The 22,745-nt window shown below is 40.8% G+C and overlaps 1 protein-coding gene across 1 annotated transcript in view; it reads left to right on the top strand.

The window, feature by feature from the left end:
- LOC110288529 (cation channel sperm-associated auxiliary subunit epsilon) overlaps positions 1 to 22,745 on the top strand; it is a 154,949-nt gene that overhangs the window by 37,679 nt on the left and 94,525 nt on the right. Inside the window, exons 6-7 of the mRNA XM_085843318.1 lie at positions 11,466 to 11,490; positions 18,664 to 18,741. Coding sequence (XP_085699444.1) covers positions 11,466 to 11,490; positions 18,664 to 18,741 — 103 coding nt within the window. The remainder of the gene's footprint in view (positions 1 to 11,465; positions 11,491 to 18,663; positions 18,742 to 22,745) is intronic.

The raw sequence follows: 22,745 nt of genomic DNA on the forward strand, positions 1-22,745 counted from the left end.
ACCAGGTGCTTTTGACCTCATGATTCTTCTGCCTTGCGTCCTTAATGGCAGGATTACAGGCCAGTGCCACCATACCTGACCCTAGCTACATTCAAACATATTTGTTTTCCTCCCTATAAATCTTTGGAATTGGTTTGTAAATTCTACAATATTCTTTGTTGGGATTTTATTTTTATTTATTTCATTTTATTTCTGTGGTAATGGGATTGAGCCAGGGATTCATATTTAGTAGACAGATACTCTATCACCCAACTGTGCCTGTGCCTCAGGGTTTGTATTGTAATTTATTGTATCTTAATATTTTAACTTATTTGAGGAATATTACCACACAAGAATAATATAAAATTCTATATTTTTCTTCATTTTTTCTGTATTTTTTTCTTTTTTTATGTTCTTTTTTAAATTGGGTATTTATTTCATTAACATTTCCAATGCTATCCCCAAAGTCTCCCCCCACAGTCCCCCACCCACTCCTCCACCCACCCACTCCCACTTCTTGGCCCTGTTGTTCCCCTGTACTGAGGCATATAAAGTTTGCAGGATCAATGGGCCTCTCTTTCCACTGATGGCCGACTAGGCCATCTTCTGATTCATATGCAGCTAGAGACACGAGCTCTGGGGGGGGGGGGTACTGGTTAGTTCATATTGTTGTTCCACCTATAGGATTGCAGATCCCTTTAGCTCCTTGGGTACTTTCTCTAGCTCCTCCATTGGGAGCCCTGTGATCCATCCAATAGTTGACTGTGAGCATCCACTTCTGTGTTTGCTAGGTCCCGGCATAGTCTCACAAGAGACAGCTCTATCTGGGTCCTTTCAGCAAAATCTTGCTAGTGTATGCAATGGTGTCAGCGTTTGGAAGCTGATTATGGGATGGATCCCTGGATATGGCAATCTCTACATGGTCCATCCTTTCGCCGCAACTACAAACTTTGTCTCTGTAACTCCTTCCATGGGTGTTTTATTCCCAATTCTAAGAAGGGGCACAGTGTCCACACTTTGGTTTTCGTTCTTCTTGAGTTTCATGTGTTTAGCAAATTGTATCTTATATCTTGGGTATCCTAATTTCTGGGCTAATATCCACTTATCAGTGAGTACATATTGTGTGAGTTGCTTTGTGATTGGGTTACCTCACTCAGGATGATGCCATCCAGGTCCATCCATTTGCCTAGGAATTTCATAAATTCATAATGTTTAATAGCTGAGTAGTACTCCATTGTGTAAATGAACCACATTTTCTGTATCCATTCCGCTGTTGAGGGGCATCTGGGTTTTTTCCAGCTTCTGGCTATTATAAATAAGGCTGCTATGAACATAGTGGAGCATGTGTCCTTTTTACCGGTTGGGACATCTTCTGGATATATGCCCAGGAGAGGTATTGCTGGATCCTCTGGTAGTACTATGTCCAATTTTCTAAGGAACCGCCAGACTGATTTCCAGAGTGGTTGTACAAGCTTGCAATCCCACCAACAATGGAGGAGTGTTCCTCTTTCTCCACATCCTCGCCAGCATCTGCTGTCACCTGAATTTTTGATCTTAGCCATTCTGACTGGTGTGAGGTGGTGTTGCGGCCTGCCCGCAGTCCACAACACGAACGGTTCAACTGAGAATGGCAGTTCGCTGAAAAGAGAGGAATCTAGACGGGGCAGAAGAAACAATGGAGCTAAGACAACATCCTGATCAAAGCTCAATTTTACTATTTCCAGACACTCAGTTATAAAGGAAAGGGGAGGGAACCCAATATCCCGCCAAGTAACTCAGGGTCCAGTAGCAGGACGAACACGTGTGTGCCTCCAGGCAGCAAAGGCAGGTTCCAGCAGTGGGCGTGGCAGGATGAATGAGCCGGTAGCTCCACCTTTGAGCAAGCAGGTTCCAGGCTGGGGGAAGGGAGGCCACATTTCCTCCCATTAGTTAACAAAACAAAAATAAAAAAGGGGGTGGCCTGAGGCAGAAAAATTATCTATGTTCAATAGTTCTGCCTGAGTTCTTAGGGCTAAAGAAAAAACCTATTTCCGTGGGATTCCCTAACTTTTCTAATGGTAAACTGTATCTGGCTAAGACTGTCTTTAAAGCACTGATGGAATAGCAGCGCTGGGCTGTAGGCTCTGACTTTATAATGCTAAATAGTGCTGAATAGGTAGCTACCTGTTTGCAATTTAAGTAGGGCGTTGGAACCCTGGCTGAGTTTAACTAAACAAATTTAGAATAACACTGAGCTGATAATCCTCCGCAATTTTGGGTGATAGGCAGGAGAAACAGTGAGAAGGGGTAAGACCAGCTCTTTAGTACAAGGCCAGTTGGCTTTTTTATTTGGGTGGGAGGCAGTGAAGGGCCTGCCCTTACGACAGCAAGTTCTCCAACCTCTCTCCCCCCTATTAATTAAGTTTAAATAGGCAATGCTTAACAGAGGTGATCAAATGATTCTTTTCATCCATAGATGAGTGGGCCTTTAACCTTGACTTGGGTGGACATTGACCTGATTCCTCCCGTGAGCATTATAACAACTCACATCTGTGGCTCTTGGTATCTTTTGGGGAGGGGAGGCAGAGCCTTAAGTATTTTTGGTTTTTAGCTGAAGTCAGATACCAACCTCTTTCAAATCAGGTGTGTCGCACAGGGAACTCAGAAACGGTCAAGCTGGACCTTCCCTCCGCAGTAATCTCCTGCGCCAAGCGGTACCCATACTGTATTCATATGATTATGAATCAGTAGCGAAGTTCTGAGTTATGCGCGGTCTTTATATGAGACTTGTCAACCTCAGATTTAGCAAGGCCTAGACAAGAATTATGTCAGTATTAACACCATTAATTTTGGTTAAAATAGGAGCTGAAAGTCTTTCCTCTTCATCTCTGTTATTCTCAATAGCCTGACGAACTAAGGACACCTTGCAGTAACAGCAAGGGTGAAAAGCCAGAGGCCAGCTAAGGGACTAAGCCCATCTCTATCAAAATAAGAACTAATCTCTGTAAATATATATGAAATTTCTACTTCCCTAGCTCTCCTGGTAAATCTAAATCTTATCTTAGACTGAAAAGCCACATGCTGGGATGTCCTTGGAAGGGAGATTAGCAGTACCACCTGTTTGCTCTTAGGGGCGGAGAACCAGAGAATGTAGATTGACCTGCTTGAGAAAAGGAAGAATTCTAAACAATGAGAGTGTAGCAATGTAAATTTTCTGTTTGGAGAAGTCAAGGTACTTTATTTAGATGCAAATTGTAAAGCTAAAGCTAATCTCAAATTAGAAGTAACTGGGTGCCAGTTCCGCTGCAGACTGACCTTTAATGTCAGTTTGCAAAAAGTTTAGGACAAATAAGGTGAAGGCAAGATGAGCCTTTGGTGACCTTGGGGGAAATGCTCTGAATTAACTTTGCTAGGTAATTTAGAATATAGGAATCTCTAATAATTGAACTAAATATTAGACCAGTCTAAGATTGAGTTAGAATGGCTGGTCACACTGAAGAAGAGTGAAAAATCATTATGACTCTATTAAATGACTAATTTTACTAAGTCTGAATATACAGTCTCTGATGTACTATTGCCATAAAGTTAAAAGGCTAGAAGCTAGTCTAAACTGGAAAAATGACAAGCAAGGATTTAAGGTAAACTTCCCTTGAGAAGCATTAGTTAATAAAATACTTTCCACTTAGGAAACAATATATACTGAAAGATTAAAACTTTTGGCTTCTTGTAAAGAAGCAGAAACAATAAACATTTTTCTTACATAATGTAAAGCTATATTAGCCATACATAGAGGCAAAATTTTCTAGTGATTACCAGTTTACTAGAAGCAAAAATCTTTGAATTTAAGCATTATTTTAAACATCTGAATAGATCTGTAACACTGTTAAAAAGAAATTTTCTTGAACACAGGGAAAAACTTTTTTAGGCATTGTTTGCAAAACAAAAGAAAGGGCCACAAGCCGCTCTGGGACTGCCCAGAGCCCTGTATTGACTCAAAGGTAAAATACTTTTTAATCTGAGCATTAATCTTAAATTTGCAATCAAACTGCAAGCTGAAGTCAATGGAACAGTGGCAGTTTTAACCATAATTTTTAAGTTTTTGTGCAAGGTTAGGATAATATCTACAACTTTGGGAAAGCAAAACCTATGTTTAAAACAATTTATCACTGTTAAAATCAATATTAGAAGCATTACTATCATATTACGAAGTTTGGATATCAATTAATACCTATGAATACCTATTAAAGCAAGCTTTAATGCTTTAATAGAGAGGCATTGCTTTATATCTTATCTTAAATTTTACTATTTAGGATAGGAACCACATTTATCAATTTTTGAGTTAAGAAGATCTTTTTCTGAGGAGGCCTTCTCTGATAGGCACTCCTCCTGAGATATCACAAGCTCCGCCTGAGGGCGATTTAGCCCTGGAAAAGTTGCATCTTTTATAGCATCATTTACAAGCGCCCAGAGACCTAGGGTAAAATTATCTGTCTGAGCGATATTCAAGGCCTCACCAACTTTCTCCCAGGTTCCACAATCTATTGTTTCTTCTTCTTTGAACCATGGACAACAGCTATCTATCTTATCTAAAAGATTTCTTACTAATTGTACTTCAAGCCTTACTCCTTTGGCCCGAAGCAACTCCTGGAAACAAAAAACAACCTCCTGATCCATGACTTTAAACCCTTCCTTCTTCCACCTAAGCAGTTTTCTAAAAAACTGCGGCACACCGTCTGTCTCCGTATCTAGTTCCGATTAACGAACTACTGACCCCAAGCAGAAACAGTGTTGGGTCAGCACTGATTCAAACTTGATTCGTATCCTACCGCATCCTCAGCAACACTTTACAAAACTGAAATTTTAGGCTAGCGCTAGCATGTGTACCTGTCCGTTGCTCCGATGCTCCTCCGATACGAAGATCCTTTCCTTTCTTGTGGAGCTCCACACAGCAGTCGTTTCTCTTAGCATCCCTCTGCCATTCTTCAGGTCCCAGTTCTGGCGCCAACTGTTGCGGCCTGCCCGCAGTCCACAACACAAACGGTTCAACTGAGAATGGCAGTTCGTTGAAAAGAGAGGAATCTAGACGGGGCGGAAGAAACAATGGAGCTAAGACAACATCCTGATCAAAGCTCAATTTTACTATTTCCAGACACTCAGTAATAAAGGAAAGGGGAGGGAACCCAATATCCCGCCAAGTAACTCAGGGTCCAGTAGCAGGACGAACACGTGTGTGCCTCCAGGCAGCAAAGGCAGGTTCCAGCAGTGGGCGTGGCAGGATGAATGAGCCGGTAGCTCCACCTTTGAGCAAGCAGGTTCCAGGCTGGGGGAAGGGAGGCCACAAGGTGGAATCTCAGGGTTGTTTCATTTGCATTTCCCTGATGATTAAGGATGTTGATCATTTTTTTCAGGTGCTTCTCTGCCATTCAGTATTTTCTCAGGTGAGAATTCTTTGTTCAGTTCTGAACCCCATTTTTTAATGGGGTTATTTGATTTTCTGGAGTCTACCTTTTTGAGTTCTTTATATATATTGGATATTAGTCCCCTATCTGATTTAGGATAGGTAAAGATCCTTTCCCAATCTGTTGGTGGTCTTTTTATCTTATTGACAGTGTCTTTTGCCTTGCAGAAGCTTTGCAGTTTCATGAGGTCCCATTTATCAATTTTTCGATCTTACAGCACAAGCCATTGCTGTTCTATTCAGGAATTTTCCCCCTGTGCCCATGTCTTCAAGGCTTTTCCCCACTTTCTCCTCTATAAGTTTCAGTGTTTTTGGTTTTATGTGAAGTTCCTTGATCCACTTAGATTTGACCTTAGTACAAGGAGATAGGAATGGATCAATTCGCATTCTTCTACATGATAACAACCAATTGTGCCAGCACTATTTGTTGAAAATACTGTCTTTCTTCCCTGGATGGTTTTAGCTCCCTTGTCGAAGTCAAAGATCAAGTGACCATAGGTGTGTGGGTTCATTTCTGGGTCTTCAATTCTATTCCAGTGGTCTATTTGTCTGTCACTATACCAGTACCATGCAGTTTTTATCACAATTGCTCTGTAGTAAAGCTTTAGGTCAGGCATGGTGATTCCACCAGAGGTTCTTTTATCCTTGAGAAGAGTTTTTGCTATCCTAGGTTTTTTGTTATTCCAGATGAATTTGCAGATTGCTTTTTCTAGTTCGTTGAAGAATTCGGTTGGAATTTTGATGGGGATTGCATTGAATCTGTAGATTGCTTTTGGCAAGATAGCCATTTTTACAATGTTGATCCTGCCAATCCATGAGCATGGGAGATCTTTCCATCTTCTGAGATCTTCTTTAATTTCTTTCTTCAGAGACTTGAAGTTCTTATCATACAGACCTTTCACTTCCTTAGTTAGAGTCTCACCAAGGTATTTTATATTATTTGTGACTATTGAGAAGGGTGTTGTTTCCCTAATTTCTTTCTTAGCCTGTTTATCCTTTGTGTACATCAAGGCAATTCACTTGTTTGAGTTAATTTTATATCCAGCTACTTCATTCAAACTGTTTATCAGGTTTAGGAGCTCTCTGGTGGAATTTTTAGGATCATTCATATATATTATCATATCATCTGCAAAAAGTGATATTTTGACTTCTTCCTTTCCAATTTGTATCCCCTTGATCTCCTTTTGTTGTCGAATTGCTCTGGCTAGGACTTCAAGTACAATGTTGAATAGGTAGGGAGAGAGTGGGCAGCCTTGGCTAGTCCCTGATTTTAGTAGGATTGCTTCCAGGTTCTTTCCATTTATTTTGATGTTGGCTACTGGTTTGCTGTAGATTGCTTTTATCATGTTTATGTATGGGCCTTGAAGTCCTGATCTTTCCAAGACTTTTATCAAGAATGGTGTTGGATCTTGTCGAATGCTTTTTCCTCGTCTAAGGAGATGATCATGTGGTTTTTGTCTTTGAGTTTGTTTATATAATGGATTACATTGATGGATTTCTGTATATTCAACCATCCCTGCATCCCTAGGATGAAACCTACTTGGTCAGGATGGATGATTGTTTTGATGTGTTCTTGGATTCAGTTAGCGAGAACTTTATTAAGGATTTTTGCATCGATATTCATAAGGGAAATTGGTCTGAAGTTCTCTATCTTTGTTGGGACTTTTTGTGGTTTAGGTATCAGAGTAATTGTGGTTTCCTAGAATGAGTTGGGTAGAGTACCTTCTGTTTCTATTTTGAGGAATAGTTTGTGAAGAACTGGGATTAGATCTTCTTTGAAGGTCTGATAGAACTCGGCACTAAACCCATCTGGTCCTGGGGTTTTTTTTTTTGGTTGGGAGACTATTAATGACTGCTTTTATTTCTTTAGGGGATATTTGACTGTTTTAGATCATTAACCTGATCTTGATTTAACTTTGGTACCTGGTATCTGTCTAGAAACTTGTCCATTTCATCCAGGTTCTCCAGTTTTGTTGAGTATAGCCTTTTGTAGAAGGATCTGATGGTGATTTGGATTTCTTCAGTATCTGTTGTTACGTCTCCCTTTTCATTTCTGATTTTGTTAATTAGGATGCTTTCCCTGTGCCCTCTAGTGAGTCTGGCTAAGCGATTATATATCTTGTTGATTTTCTCAAAGAACCAGCTTCTCCTTTGGTTGATTCTTTGAATAGTTCTTCTTGTTTCCACTTGGTTGATTTCACCCCTGAGTTTGATTATTTGTCTATTCCTCTTGGATGAATTTGCATCCTTTTGTTCTAGAGCTTTTAGGTGTGTTGTCAAGTTTCTAATGTGTCCTTTCTCAAGTTTCTTTCTGGAGGCACTCAGAGCTATGAGTTTTCCTCTTAGAAATGCTTTCATTGTGTCCCATAAGTTTGGGAATGTTGTGGCTTCTATTTCATTAAACTCCAAAAAGTCCTTAATTTCTTTCTTTATTCCTTCCTTGAACAAGGTATCATTGAGATGAGTGTTGTTTAGTTTCCACCTGAATGTTGGCTTTCTATTATTTATTTTGTTACTGAAGATCAGCCTTAATCCATGGTGATCTGATAGTATGCATGGGACAATTTCAATATTTTTGTATATGTTGAGGCCTGTTTTGTGAACAATTATGTGGTCATTTTTGGAGAAGGTCCCGTGAGCTGCTGAGAAGAAGGTATATCCTTTTGTTTTAGGATAAAGTGTTCTATAGATATCTGTTAGATCCATTTGTTTCATAACTTCTGTTAGTTTCACTGTGTCCCTGTTTAGTTTCTGTTTCCATGATCTGTCCATTGGTGAAAGCGGTTTGTTGAAGTCTCCCACTATTATTGTGTCAGGTGCAATGTGTGCTTTGAACTTTACTAACGTGTCTTTAATGAATGTGACTGCCCTTGCATTTGGAGCATAGATATTCATAATTGAGAGTACCTCTTGGAGGATTTTGCCTTTGATGAGTATGAAGTGTACCTCCTTGTCTTTTTTATGACTTTGGGTTGGAATTGAGTTTATTAGATATTAGAATGGCTACTCCAGCTTGTTTCTTCAGACCATTTGCTTGGAAAATTGTTTTCCAGCCTTTCGTTCTGAGGTAGTGTCTATCTTTTTCCCTGAGATGAGTTTCCTGTTAGCAGCAAAATGTTGGGTCGTGTTTGTGTAGCCAGTCTGTTAGTCTATGTCTTTTTATTGGGGAGTTGAGTCCATTGATATTAAGAGATGTTAAGGAAAAGTAATTGTTTCTTCCTATTATTTTTGTTGTTAAGTTCGCATTCTGTTCTTATGGCTGTTTTCTTTTAGGTTTGTTGAGGGATTAACTTCTTGCTTTTCTAGGACATGGTTTCCGTACTTGTATTTTTTTTTTTCTGTTATTATCCTTTGAAGGGCCGGATTCGTGGAAAGATTATGTGTGAACTTGGTTCTGTCGTGGAATACTTTCATTTCTCTTTCTAAGTAATTGAAAGTTTGGACGGGTATAGTAGCCTGGGCTGGCATTTGTGTTCTCTTAATGTCTGTATAACATCTTTCCAGGCTAGTCTGGCTTTCATAGTCTCTGGTGAAAAATCTGGTGTAATTCTGATAAGCTTGCCTTTAAATGTTACTTGACCTTTTTCCCTTACTGCTTTGAATATTCTATCATTATTTAGTGCATTTGTTGTTCTGATTATTATGTGTCGGGAGGGATTTCTTTTCTGGTCCAGTCTATTTGGAGTTCTGTAGGCTTCTTGTATCTTCATTGGCATCTCTTTCTTTAGGTTTGGGAAGTTTTCTTCTATAATTTTGTTGAAGATATTTGCTGCTCCTTTGAGTTGAAAATCTTCATTCTCATCTACTCCTATTGTCTGTAGGTTTGGTCTTCTCATTGTGTCCTGTATTTCCTAGATGTTTTGAGTTAGTATATTTTTGCATTTTCCATTTTCTTTGATTGTTGTGCCGATGTTCTCTATGGAATCTTCTGCACCTGAGATTCTCTCTTCCCTCTCTTGTATTCTGTTGCTGATGCTTGCATCTATGGCTCCAGATTTCTTTCCTAGGGTTTCTATCTCCAGCATTGCCTCACTTTGGGTTTTCTTTATTGTGTCTACTTCCCCTTTTAGGTCTTGGATGGTTTTATTCAATTCCATCACCTGTTTGTTCGTGTTTTCCTGCAATTCTGTAAGGGATTTTTGTGCTTCCTCTTAAGGTCTTCTACCTGTTTAACAGTGTTCTCCTGTATTTTTTAAGTGAGTTATTAAAGTCCTTCTTGATGTCCTCTACCATCATCATGTGATATGCTTTTAAATCCAGGTCTAGCTTTTCGGATGTGTTGGGGTGCCCTGGACTGGGCAAAGTGGGAGTGCTGGGTTCTGATGCTGGTGAGTGGTCTTGTTTTCTGTTAGTAAGATTCTTACTTTTACCTTTTGCCATCTGGTAATCTCTGGAGTTAGTTTTTATAGTTGTCTCTGGTTAGAGATTTTTCCTCTCGTGATTCTGTTAGCCTCTATCAGCAGACCTGGGAGACTAGCTCTCTCCTCTGAGTTTCAGTGGTCAGAGCACTCTCTGCAGGCAAACTTTAGTCTTACAGGGAAGGTGCACAGATATCTGGCGTTTGGACCTCCCTCCTGGCCGAAGATGAAGGCCCAAAACAGAACCTGTCCCAGAAGCTGTTTGGCTTCGGCCTGTTACAGAGCTGTTAGGTTCTGTAGTCCACACTCTCACCTGTGCAGACTACTTTTGGTGGAGGCCCGAAACCAAGATGTCTCCCGCTGATGCTGAGGCAAAGCCCTCCAGGGCCAGGCAGACACCTATCCTCTGGCTGGGAAGGTGCCCGGATGTCTGGAGCCCGAAAAGGGGGCTGTCTCAGAAGCTCTGTGGCTCCCGCCTGTCCCAGAAGCTGTTAGCTTCTGTAGTCCACACTCTCACGTGTGCAGACTACTCTCAGCGGAGTCCCAGAAACAGCTTTTCTTCATTTAATATGTCAATTTTGTTGATTTTTTTTATTAAGGTAAGTGAATATTATATTAATTTTTCTGACTTTTCATTTCATTTATATTGTAAGTAGTCACACACATCCCCATTGTCGATATGGCTTCCCAGAGTGGCATATTTCTTTTAGTTGATAAGCCAACATCAGTGCTTGAACACCAAAAGTCTAGGGCTTGCATCATCAGTCCAGTCTTGGTACTGTATTTTCATCGAGCATAGACCAATACATAATGGTGGGTCTCCATCATCCTGGTTCCACGGATTCTCACCATCCTAAGGTACTTGCATTCCACATGTGCATTCTTCTCTCCTACCTGGCCCACAGAAATCACATTTTAAAAAATTACCTCTTCTTATAGGTTCTCCTTTTCTACAATGGTATATAGTTGGAATCTATAGTATATAAATGTTTTAGACTGGCTTCTTTTACTTGGTAATATACTTTTAAGATACAAACACCTCGTCCCTCCGTCATGTGGAATGACTGATAGACCATTTGGTCCATAGTCAGCATGATATATAGGGTTTGTTTTTGTTTTACATTTAACATCAAGTTCTTTATATTTGTGTGCCAAAATGTAAAGAGAATACCCAAAGGTTTAGAAACAGTGTACCTTGCTTTCTGACACCTTGGTCCTGTGGAGGCCTGCTGGGGACAGGACTTCTGAAAGGTGAGTACACCTGGAAGACTGCAGTGCAAAGCCATTTGTCCTGGCTAGGGGTAAGGTCTCTGAGAGCTCTTCATAAGCTGAAGGTGTTTATGCTGGAGATGAAACTGGATTGCACTTGGCCAAGAGGCGTGTGTATGTGTATCATCAGTGGAGGCAAACCAAACACAACTAGAGTGATCCAGTTAACTCTGGCCAGAGAAACAGAGGCGTGGTTTGTACCACGTTCTGAAGCAACCTTCCTTCGAAGTCCATTGGACGCAGAATTTGTCCAATGGGTGATGCTTATACCCATCCCGGATTTACCTTAATGAGAAGTTAATAAATCAATAATGGATATTTCTTTTGAAAAAATAAAGAAGAAACATGTCTATTGAAGATATAGCATTCTAGCTAATGTTTCATATGATGTTTACTGAAATGTATTTCCTTTCTCTCCCCAGAGACGTTTATTACAACTTAAGCCAGGTAACGTTTGACAGTTTTGCATCTCTCGAGAATGTTGCTACTCCAATTTCTCTTGTCATTACTTATGTTTCCAGGAATTTCCCCAATGTGTTTTTGCCATAAATGTCCCGTAGAGTGGCTGTGCTCAAAGTATGTTTGACAATCCTTTAGGTTGTCAGGAGACCTTGTCAGGGAGGCTCGATCATATATCTATGCAAGGGTGGCTTCCCTTCAATATTCTTCCTAAATAGTAGAAACAGAGAGGATTACTCAAGTGTCTTCTGTTGAAACACTAAAGAGATTTTGAAAGTATTAGCAGACGTTGGGGTCAGGGGCTATTTACAAAATATTTTAGCATGTAATATGCTTATCGAAGCTATATTAATTTGTCAGTGAATGTTCTTAATTTCACTATATGGTGCATATTGATAAATTTAACCCAGTAAATAGAAAAATCTTATGGAAGCTAGTGATGTTTAGTACTCTGTTTTATCTGAAGGGTGATGCCCAACCATCATAAAATTGAAGGCAGCCTGAAACACAAAGTAAGATCACATATATATAAAGTTTTGGAGGCTGAAGATGTAGCTTATTTGGAAGAGCACTTTGCTGGCAAGCACCAAGCCCTCAGGTCACTCCCCAGCATCACATAAATTGGGTGTGGTAGCTGGTCCATACCTGTAAAGTCAGCACTCCAGAGTTCAGCACTGCAGGTCCAGAGTTCCAGATTATCTTCAGCTTCACAGTGAGTTCAGTCAGCTGATAATGTCAAATGTCATCTAGGACATGGAGCAATCAGTTTGGGGCAGCATGGCAAGACCCTGTCTAAAAGACTATACCAAAAAAAAAAAAAACCCAACAAAACAAAGGAGACATTAATTATAGTTATGAAAAATATATAATGCATGAAACTCTAATACATTTTTAAGTCTAAATTTTGAATGCTGGGCACTGGTGGCACACACTTTAATCTAAGCACTATGGAGGGAGAGACTGGTAGATCTTTGAGTTCAAGGACAGCCTAATCTACAGAGCAAGTTCTGGGACAGCCAGGGCAAGTAGAGCTATGGCAAACCCAAATTCTACTGAAGAGATTGGGAAGAGAATTTACTAAAATTTTGAAAGGCTCCTATAAAAGATGGTGTCTTCTGAGTTCTTCCTCGTCTTTGAAAAGCAACTGATGCTCATGACGTTTGGCAGATTATGAAAACCTAACCTCAGTCATCTCAGTCTGTGTGCTGGGTGCGTGGCAGGAGCAGCACACGTTCCTACCCTCGCTTTTGTGTTGTCACAGATTGTTTTAAATCATTATATATACTTTCTAAAACCTGACACAGTTCTAAACTTACTGACATGTTCTTTTAAAATATTCAGAAATTTGGAATAAAATAGCAACAAGAAGCCTATACTGCCAGTAGAGGCTGCACAAGCCTGGTGACCAATCCCAGAAAGAAAGTCAGTTTAACTCACTTGTCCTCTCACCTCCAAATGTGCACCATGACACATACAACCACCAACTGCACATATCATACATACACACACACACACAGGCGCACACATAATAATAAATAAAAATTTAAATGTATAGAAGATATAAACCAATAATATGCTATGATATGTTAATATTACACATCCCAGGAATCTGTAGTAGTACCTAGAATACCATCAAAATAGAAGATACAAAACATCATCACAGTACTTAGGAACGTTTACCAAAATTTTCATAAAGAAAGATTCATTCCCATATTTAAGAACCACGAAAAGTGGGCGGTAGTGGCCCATGCTTTTAATCCCAGCACTTGGGAGGCAGAGGCAGGTGGATTTCTGAATTCAAGGCCACACTAGTCTAAGGAGTAAGTTCCAGGACAGCCAGGACTACACAGTGAAACCCTGTCTATAAAAACAAAAGAAAACAAACAAACAACAAAAGCAAATAAGAGAAGCCTACATCTCAGCTTTCCACAACAAAACAGCTAGAACAGCTAGGAGAAGCTCTCAAAGGTCAAACAATGTCAATATCTAGCTCAGATGTAGCTAAAATAACCACCAGCAATTAGCAAATATTTAAATGCAATGAATAAATTTAATATAATAACTACTGTATCATATTGTATACACATTTCAAGCACGGAGAGCATTCAGCAGGCTATTTACTTGGACAAAAGACTAAGACAGTGGGGCATGCATTCTGTAACCACCAGGCCTTTAACTTGGAAATTAATTAGAAAATTTTCAGGTTCAATTTTGGTTTTGTTTTGTTTTCCTCACTCCCTAGGAAACACAAGCTGGCCTTAGACTTAGCAATCCTCCTGTCTCTACTTCTAGAATTCTGGGACTATGGACGTATACCATTCCAACCAACCTCCACCTTATTTTTCATATGTGGGTGTTTTGCCTGCTGGTATGTATGTGAACCATGCACATGCAGTGCCGGTGGCTGCCAGAAGAGGGCACGCATGCCCCTGAAGTTCTAGATGGTTGTAACCCACCAACTGGGTGAATTAAACCTGGCCTCTCTGGAAGAGCAGTTGGTGCTCTTAACCACTAAGCAACCTCTCCAGTCCCCATATTGATGGAGACTTTAAGTACATGTGTTCATGGGTCATGAAGGAAATGAAAAGGAAAATATAAAGTATTTTAAATGAAATAATGAAGATCTCCAGGCAGGTATAGGAGGACAAGGACAATCCTCCCCATCTTAACAACAACCCAGGGGAAGTTGTGCACAGGAAGTGACAGTGGACCTTGAACACAGGGAGAGACCCTGATATTTTCTCATAAGACAGCAAAACCACACCAAAACCTCACTTCTGTCCAAGTGAATGGTACAGGGGGTGAGGGTGGGAGGAGAGAGCGAACAAGCTCTCACATCTTGCTGTGGAAATTTAGAATATTGTGCTAACAAGAAGGTACAGTGTGTGTGTGTGTGTGTGTGTGTGTGTGTGTGTGTGGTGGGGGTGGGGTGGGGAGTTGCTGCACACCTCGGTGACCTGGGTTTGATCCCCAGAATCAAGTGTCCCAGTTAGCATTGTCACCCAGACCCTGCCTAGACCAGATTGGCTGGGTTTTGAAGGAACATTACAAAGCATGTGTTTGCATCAAAAGGAGGAAAGATGTTATCTTTACTGATTGTATGCAAAGGTTTTCAGAATTTACAGTCACAGAGGTAATCACTAGTTGGATACCTGTGGACTCATGGGAACTGGATGCTAGAAAAGAGAGGGATTTTGTGTGTGTGTGTGTGTGTGTGTGTGTGTGTGTGTGTGTGTGTTGTTGTTGTTGTTGTATTAATTGTTGAGGCCTGGAGAGATGGCTTAGCAATTAAGAGCATCCTGAGGTCCTGAGTTCAATTCCCAGCAACCACATGGTGGCTCTCAATCATCTGTAGTGTGGTCTGATGCCCTCTTCTGGTGTGGATGATGGTAGCCAATAAAATCTTGTAAAAAATACACTTAAAAATATATAATTTGTCAGCTTCCAAACGCTGACAGCACTGCATACACTAGCAAGATTTTGCTGAAAGGACCCAGATATAGCTGTCTCTTGTGAGACTATGCCGGGGCCTAGCAAACACAGAAGTGGATGCTCACAGTCAGCTATTGGATGGATCACAGGGCTCCCAATGGAGGAGCTAGAGAAAGTACCCAAGGAGCTAAAGGGATCTGCAACCCTATAGGTGGAACAACATTATGAACTAACCAGTACTCCGGAGCTCTTGACTCTAGCTGCATATGTACCAAAAGATGGCCTGGTCGGCCATCACTGGAAAGAGAGGCCCATTGGACATGCAAACTTTATATGCCCCAGTACAGGGGAACACCAGGGCCAAAAAGTGGGAGTGGGTGGGTAGAGGAGTGGGGGGGACGGTATGGGGGACTTTTGGGATAGCATTGGAAATGTAAATGAGGAAAATACCTAATAAAAATATTTTAAAAAAAGAAAATACACACACACACACACACACACACACACACACACACACACATATATGATTTGCTTTTGAGTGTATAAATAAACTATTCAAGAAAAAAATAAGAAAACAGAAAGCCTGTATAGACAAAACAAAACAAAACAAACAATAAACTGCCAATTGTATCTGATTCTATTGAACTACCCTGTATGTAAGATACTAAGAATAAGTTACAAAAGATTTATGGAAACTGATTTCATTTTCTGTTAAAAAAACATGTGGAAGTGTGTAGGAAAACAGTCATGTTAGTTTACAGATATAATGAAACATGCATGATCATTAATGCAGAATGTTGTCATCAGTTACTTCAGGTATAAAAAGAATTTTTTGAACACTTGATGGATCTTTGTATTTGTGACGGTTTGTATGTGCTTGGCCCAGTGAGTGGCACTATTAGGAATGTGGTCTTGATGGAGTAGGCATGTCACTGTGGTCATGGGCTTAAGACCCTCACTCTAGCTGCCTGGAAGTCAGTTTTCCAGTAGCAGAAGCTGGTACCAGGCACTGGGGATATTGCTCTGATGGTCATGACAAGGCTTTCTTTGGAAGAATGTGCGTTTTGGGACTTAGGATTGGGAAAGCAGTGGAATGCTTTAGATGGGGCTTAATGGGCTATCCTAGTAGGAATATGGAAGAGTTCGTTACTGAAGTGATTTGAATTGTGTGGACCTGGCCCAAGAGGTTTCGGTGGAGAATTTCAGTATGTGGCCTAGAGACTGTTCTGTGGTGTTTTGGTAAAGAATGTGACTACTTTTTGCCCTTTGCCCTGAAGCTAAGGTGATGAGACTCAGATAGACAAAGGAAGTCTCAAAAAATTCCAGTAGAGATTTTGTTCTCTGGTTAAGTCTCATGAAGAGCATTTTGAACAAGCATAAGAAGCTTAGAAAGGAAATATATATAAAATATGTGGTTTGAGTGTTAAAGGGGCACCAGGAAGCAAAATGGAGTCAAATCCTATATTCTAGGAGATAGCAGATTAAGAGATTGGAAGTTGGGGTCCAGATCCTACCCATCTACGTCTAGTATTGGTCATGGTAGTACAAGCCTTTATCCCAGGAGATAAAACCAAACAGATCTCTGAGTTCAAGGCCAGCCTGGGACAGAGCAAGTTCTAGGTGAAGAAAAAGTTAAATCCTGGGTTGGTGGACCACACCTTTAATCCCAGTGTTTAGAAGACAGGCATGCAGATCTGAGTTCAAAGTTGGTCTACAGAGCAAGTTCCAGGACAGTGAAGGAGTTGAAAAACAGAGAACTGGTGATGATATACTAGAACAAGGGGGCCATGTTCTAGCCCTAGCAAGCAGCAGAACTTGGCAGCCTTGAACACGTGGCTCTGGCTTTGGAGTGAAAAATCGAAGGGACTCCTGGGACAGTTGCTGCTGTTTAGCTAGAGCTAAGAATTTAGTGGTGGTTTAAAAGAGATCAGCATCACTGAGGTGACAACTTTGGGAAGTGTTTACTGAGAACACAAAGAAGCTGTGTTCCAGAGATAGCCTAGGTTGTACCTCCTGCAGCAGCTGGACTTGGTAATGTGTAAGAGTCACCCAGGTGGTGCTGGACTTGAAGCATGAAGGGGTCATGAAGAGCAGCTGAGGCTTGGCACTGTGAGGGGCCATGCAAGGCTGTAATTGAAGGTGCAGCCTCAGTTGTAGTTGATGGCCCAGGACTGAAGGGGTCATCCAAAGGAGTTGAAGCTTGGTATCATGAAGAAAGCCTATGAGAGGCTATTGGTGAAGCCTAATTGCAGCAGAAGACCCCAGTGTATTGGATATGCCAGTATCTTGGGTTGATCACAAAGAACAGCAGTGGCAGTGGAGTGGATCAACCTGAGCTTAGAGTGATACAGCGGGCAGAGCTGGAGAAGTGGCGCCAGCAAATTGGAGGAGTCCAGAAGATCATGTGTGGATCCCAGACATTGAAACAAGAAGCTGTAACATTGAAGCTGCCTTGGAGACCCCAAGATTTTCTACAAACCACAGCCATAGGAATGCTGCTAACAGAGTGGAACCAGCCTAGGAAAAAGCAGTTTGTGGCAGAAACAAAGATGAAAAAGGAGTTGGAGATCTGAAAACTGCTTTGACATAACCCATGGAGATGCAGAGTTTAGAATTAGTCTATCTTGTTTGCTGTCTTGCTTTGGGGATTACAGTTAAATGATTGGATGAATCTCAGAAGAGACCTTGAACTTTGGACTTTTAACATTGTTGAGACTGCTATAGGCTATGTGGCCTTTGGAAATTGGACTAAATATTTTGCATTGTGTTATGTTTAGGTATGCCCCTCATAGACACGTGTGTTTGAACAGACCTTTGGGGGCCTGGGAGTGGAATATGATGCTTTGTATATGCTTGGCCCAGTGAGTGGCACTATAAGGAGTTATGGCCTTGTTGGAATAGGTGTGTCACTGTGGGTGTGAGCTTAAGATCCTAACCCTAGCATCCTGGAAGTCAGTTTTCTCCTAGCAGCCTTCAGATGAAGATATAGAACTCTCAGCTCTGCATGTACCATGCTTGCCTAGATGTTGCCATGTTCCCACCTTGATGATAATGGACTCAATCTCTGAACTCATAAGCCAGCCCCAATTACATGTTGTCCTTTAAAGACTTCCCTTGGTTATGGCAAAACCCTAGCTAAGACAGTATTGTTCCAGCTATTAAAACTACAAACACTGCTTTTGGTGTTTTAAAATAGGAAATAATGAAAACTTTTTTCATTTCCATTTTACGAGTATGCATATTTTACCTATATGAATCTTGAATTGCCAGGTACCATTTCCATGCCTGGTTCCTGTAGAGGCAGTCGAGGACATTGGATCCTTGGGAACTGAAGTTACAGATAGTTGTGAGCCACCATGTAGGTGCTGGGAATTGAACCCAAGTCCCTCTGAACATCCAGTACTCTTAACCACTTAATTGCTCCAGTACCTATAATGAAAAGAGTATTGTAGTGGTTTTTGCTATGAAAAAAGGAAATTAGTATAAAACTGGAGGAAATGTGATTACATTTTATTCAAGTATTTTTAATTCTCTGATAATTATATATACATAAATATATTTTGTTTGCACTCAATCTTATCCATCCTTTAACTACTCCAAGATTTACCCTCTAGCCCACCCATCCCCAACTTAGTTCTCTCTCCCTCTGTCCATCCCTCCATCCCTCCCTCTCTTCCTCTCTCTTAAAATCTAGAGTTCAATTTGCTCCTTTCATATTTTCTTTTATAGATTGTCACCATATGGGTGTATGATCCAGAAAGTGCCAGCACTGAAGAGCTGATAAGGACTGCAAAGAAACCTTCACTGGTAAGTACCAATATCATAATTCCTTGGATCACACAGGCTGCCAGTCTTTTTCTGAGGACTGAGTTTACGCTATAATTTATTGATAGTATTTTAAGTTTAGTGAAGCCAGTGTAAAACCTCTTTGTGGTCCCTTTGTTCCATTTAGTCATCATAGGTATTTTGAACTGGTCTTGATCTCTGCAATTATATACCTCTCCCCTAAGCATTCTTCTGATCATTGGTGAAGAGATGGATCCTTCGTGTGCTTTAAGGATGTCCTGCGAGTATCTCCATTGAAGCCATGCCTCAAAAACATAGCTAGGGTAAAACAGCAAATAAGTCAGCCCTTTCTTATATTCATTACAAATTTACTGCTTTGAAGATTTGAGTTCTGCATTCTGTTTCAATGTAAAACATACAGAGAAATATCAGTGTAGATAGTTGCTCTCATGAGCCTGTTGCTACCTTAGTGACTTGTCAGGAACTCTCTGATGTAGGATGTGTGAGTGTGTATACACAAGATATGTTGGGGGTGGAGGCATGCCAGGGTATGTGTGTAGAGGCCTGGAGACAGCTTAGTGCACTTGGTCCTCTTACTCCTTACTCCTGTATTTGGATTCCAGGGATTGAACTTTGGTTGTCAGGCTTCCGAGGTTTATTTTGAATGGCCCCAGGCATTGGTCCTTAACTTTTTCTGATCCTGTCGAAGTCCATTCATTGGCCCAGTTATCTTTTAATTTGGTTGTTTAACAAACCTCTTATTTCACATTTAAAGCTTCCTACTATTTAGAAATGTATTCATATTTGTGTTCTAAATGAGCATGGTATCCATATTAAAATAGAAAACTAGTGGGGTATGTTTTTGTTTCTTGGTTAACAAGTAAGATGGAAATATGAAAATATCTAACTATTTGTCTGCCCTTGAAATATAGGCACTTAATATGAAACTTTGGAAAGAGTTAAAATACAAGGCTTATATTATTTTCTTACTTTCCATTAATTTGTTAAATAAGTTTTACTTTTAAAATAGTTTTACATTTACACTATTATTCCTGAGTTGGTTCCTTCTTTTATTATCTTATACTTGAATATTTGTCACCAGTTAGGAACTATTGATACTAAGGCCTATATTGTCTTACCTCAGTTTTCTCCAATCCTTTTTCCTCTGTTTGCTAGTCCTATTGTGGTAGCACTTTACATTTGGTTGTTCAGTTTCCAAGTTTTAAGTTGCTACATGTTTTCTGTGACCTGGACAAGTTTGAAGATTCCCAGGCACATATTTTGCAGAATGTCAATAAACTGAGATTTTTCTCATGAGACTGGAGTTAGATGTCTTAAGGAGAAATACCACAAAGGTCCAGCATATCATGCCAGCATATCATGCTGAAGGTCTGTCCTTTCACTGTGGCCTAGCAATGTGTGTGTGTGTGTGTGTGTATGTGTGTGTGTGTGTGTGTGTCTGTGTCTGTGTCTGTGTCTGTTTGTGCATGCAATGCTTGGCACAGCACACATGTGACCATCAGAGGACAATTTACTGTCTATCACCTGTGTCCCAGGGATTTAACTCAGGTCATCAGGTTTAGGGGGCAAGTTCCTTTATCCATGGAGCCATTTCTTGTGCTCACACTCCACTTACTTTTTTGTTTTTTTAATGTGTTTTGCCTGCGTGTATATCTATGTGATGGTGTCAGATAGATGCCCTGGAACTGGAGTTACAGACAGTGGTGAGCTGCCTTGTGGATCCTGGGAACTGAATCTAGATCCTCTAGAAAAGCAGTCAGTGCTCTTAACTTCTGAGCCATCACTCCAGCCCACACTCAAGTTTTTAAAGCAGTTTATATAATATAATTTTGTAAAGCTTTTTTCTGTGTGGAAGACTTCCATGTTACTCTGACCTATTTATTTGCTCACTGCTTTGTTTACATCAGTGTAGATTTGTGTACTTATTGCATGTGATGGGTCACAACATGATGCTGCCATTCTCTGGAATGCGTTCATTAGACCTATGCATCCCCCTTGACATATTCCCAACATTGGTTTGCCTAGGTCTGATTTTAACCCTTGCAGTGGTTTGAATAAGCTTGGTCCAGGGAGTGGCACTATTTAGGAGCTGTGACCTTGTTGGAGGAAGTGTGTCACTGTAGGGGTGGCCAGTGAGACCCTCCTCCTAACCGTGTGGGAGCCAGTCTGTTCTTGGCTTTGTTTGGAGGATGAGGTAGAACTTTCTGCTCTTTCTCCAGCACTGTGCCCACCTGCACACTGCCTTAGTGCTATGATGATAATGGCCTACACCCTCTGAAATGTGTAAACCAGCCCCAATTAAATGTTGTCCCATTTAAGAGTTGTCCTGGTCATGGCGTCTTTTCACAGCAATGGAAACACTAACTAACACAAACCTTTTTTCCTATACGTTGGCACTCCGAATTGCTCAAGTCTATCTTATAGAGTGTATGATGAATCAAGATGTGCTGGTAAGTGCCTGTGTTGATATTTGGTGGCTGTGGAGTTTGTGTAAGAATGGTCCTCATAGGATTATATATTTGAATACTTAGTCATCAGGGAGTGGCACAACTTGAGAAAGATTAGGAGATGTGCCCTTGTTGGAATAGGTGTTGCCTTGTTAGAACTGTGTCACTAGAGGTAAACTTTAAGGTTTCAAAATCCCACCACAGGCCCAGTGTCTCTCTTCCTGCTGCCTGGGACTCTGGATGTAGAGCACTCAGCAACTTCTTCAGCATCATGTCTGCCTATGAGCAACCATGCTCCCTGTGATGAAAATGGAGTAAACACCTGAAACTCTAAGGAAGCCCCAACTAAATGCTGTCTTTTACAAGAGTTGTCCTTGTTGTGGTGTGTCTTCACAGAAACAGAACAGTGACCAAGGAAGAAGTAGGTACCAGGGAGTTGAGTTGTACTGTGATAGGCATGACGATGCTGTTTGTTGAAAAAGGTAAACTTTGGGACTGCACTTTGGACTAGAGAAGCATTTGAATGTTTTAAGCTGGGCTTAACAAGCCACAATTGTTAGGAATGTAAAAGGCAGGGGTGCTGAGACCAATGTAGGTTATGATGGCCTTGCTCAAGATATTTTAGAGGAGACAAATACTAGTAAGTGGCCAAGAGACCTCTCTTGTGCTATTTGGTGAAGTGTGTGGATGCCTCTTGCCCCTTCCTGAAAATTCTGCCTGGGAATAAATGGAGGAGTTTTAAATTAATGGTGTTGGCAGAGGAGTTTTCGAGATAGCCTAGCATTAACTCCTGTCATATGGTTATTGCTGCTAAGTCTTATGCAGAGCTATAATGAAAAAGAGCAAGCTGTGCAAGGAAAAATGCAAAATGTATAGTTTGAGAAGGGAAGGAACACCAGGAAGTGTAATTGAGCTTAAATCCAGTGTTCAAGGAGACAATAATATTAAGGAAAGCATCACGCTAAGTGGAATAATGGAGACCTTAGGCTAAGACCCCACCCAGCTAAGCTTCCAACTTTGAAAAGGAGTGAAAGAAAATTGAGTGAAAGAGAAACCATCAACAATAGAAAGGTGATACAGATATGGTTTGATTTAGAAGCTGTGTTCTAGCCCTACGAAGCAGAGGAGCTTGGCAGCTTGGGTGTGTGGTTCTTGATTTAGGGTCAAGGATATAAGAAATGGATTTTAGAATCTCCATCCATAGTTAATGAAAACTGCTGAGGCCAGATATATGTCAAGGATGTCCCTGCATGGAGGCCTAGAGAGTCACTTGCATGAAGCTGTGAAGGTGAGGCCTGGATTGTTGTTAGAGACCCCTAGACTTTGGAGATGCCAGGGGTATTGGGCCAAGGACAGCTGCTGCATACAGGAAATGGAACTAGCCCAAGACAGAAGTGTGTTTCACTCGACATAGCTGGAGGGAGTTAAAATTCTTTTTTTTTTAAGATTTATTTATTTATTATTATATGTAAGTACACTGTAGCTGTCTTCAGATGCACTAGAAGAGGGTGTCAGATCTCATTACGGATGGTTGTGAGCCACCATGTGGTTGCTGGG

The sequence above is a fragment of the Mus caroli genome, unplaced genomic scaffold (assembly GCF_978045245.1).
Source record: "Mus caroli unplaced genomic scaffold, Mus_caroli_1 scaffold_1, whole genome shotgun sequence".
Classification (NCBI taxonomy): Eukaryota; Metazoa; Chordata; class Mammalia; order Rodentia; family Muridae; genus Mus; species Mus caroli.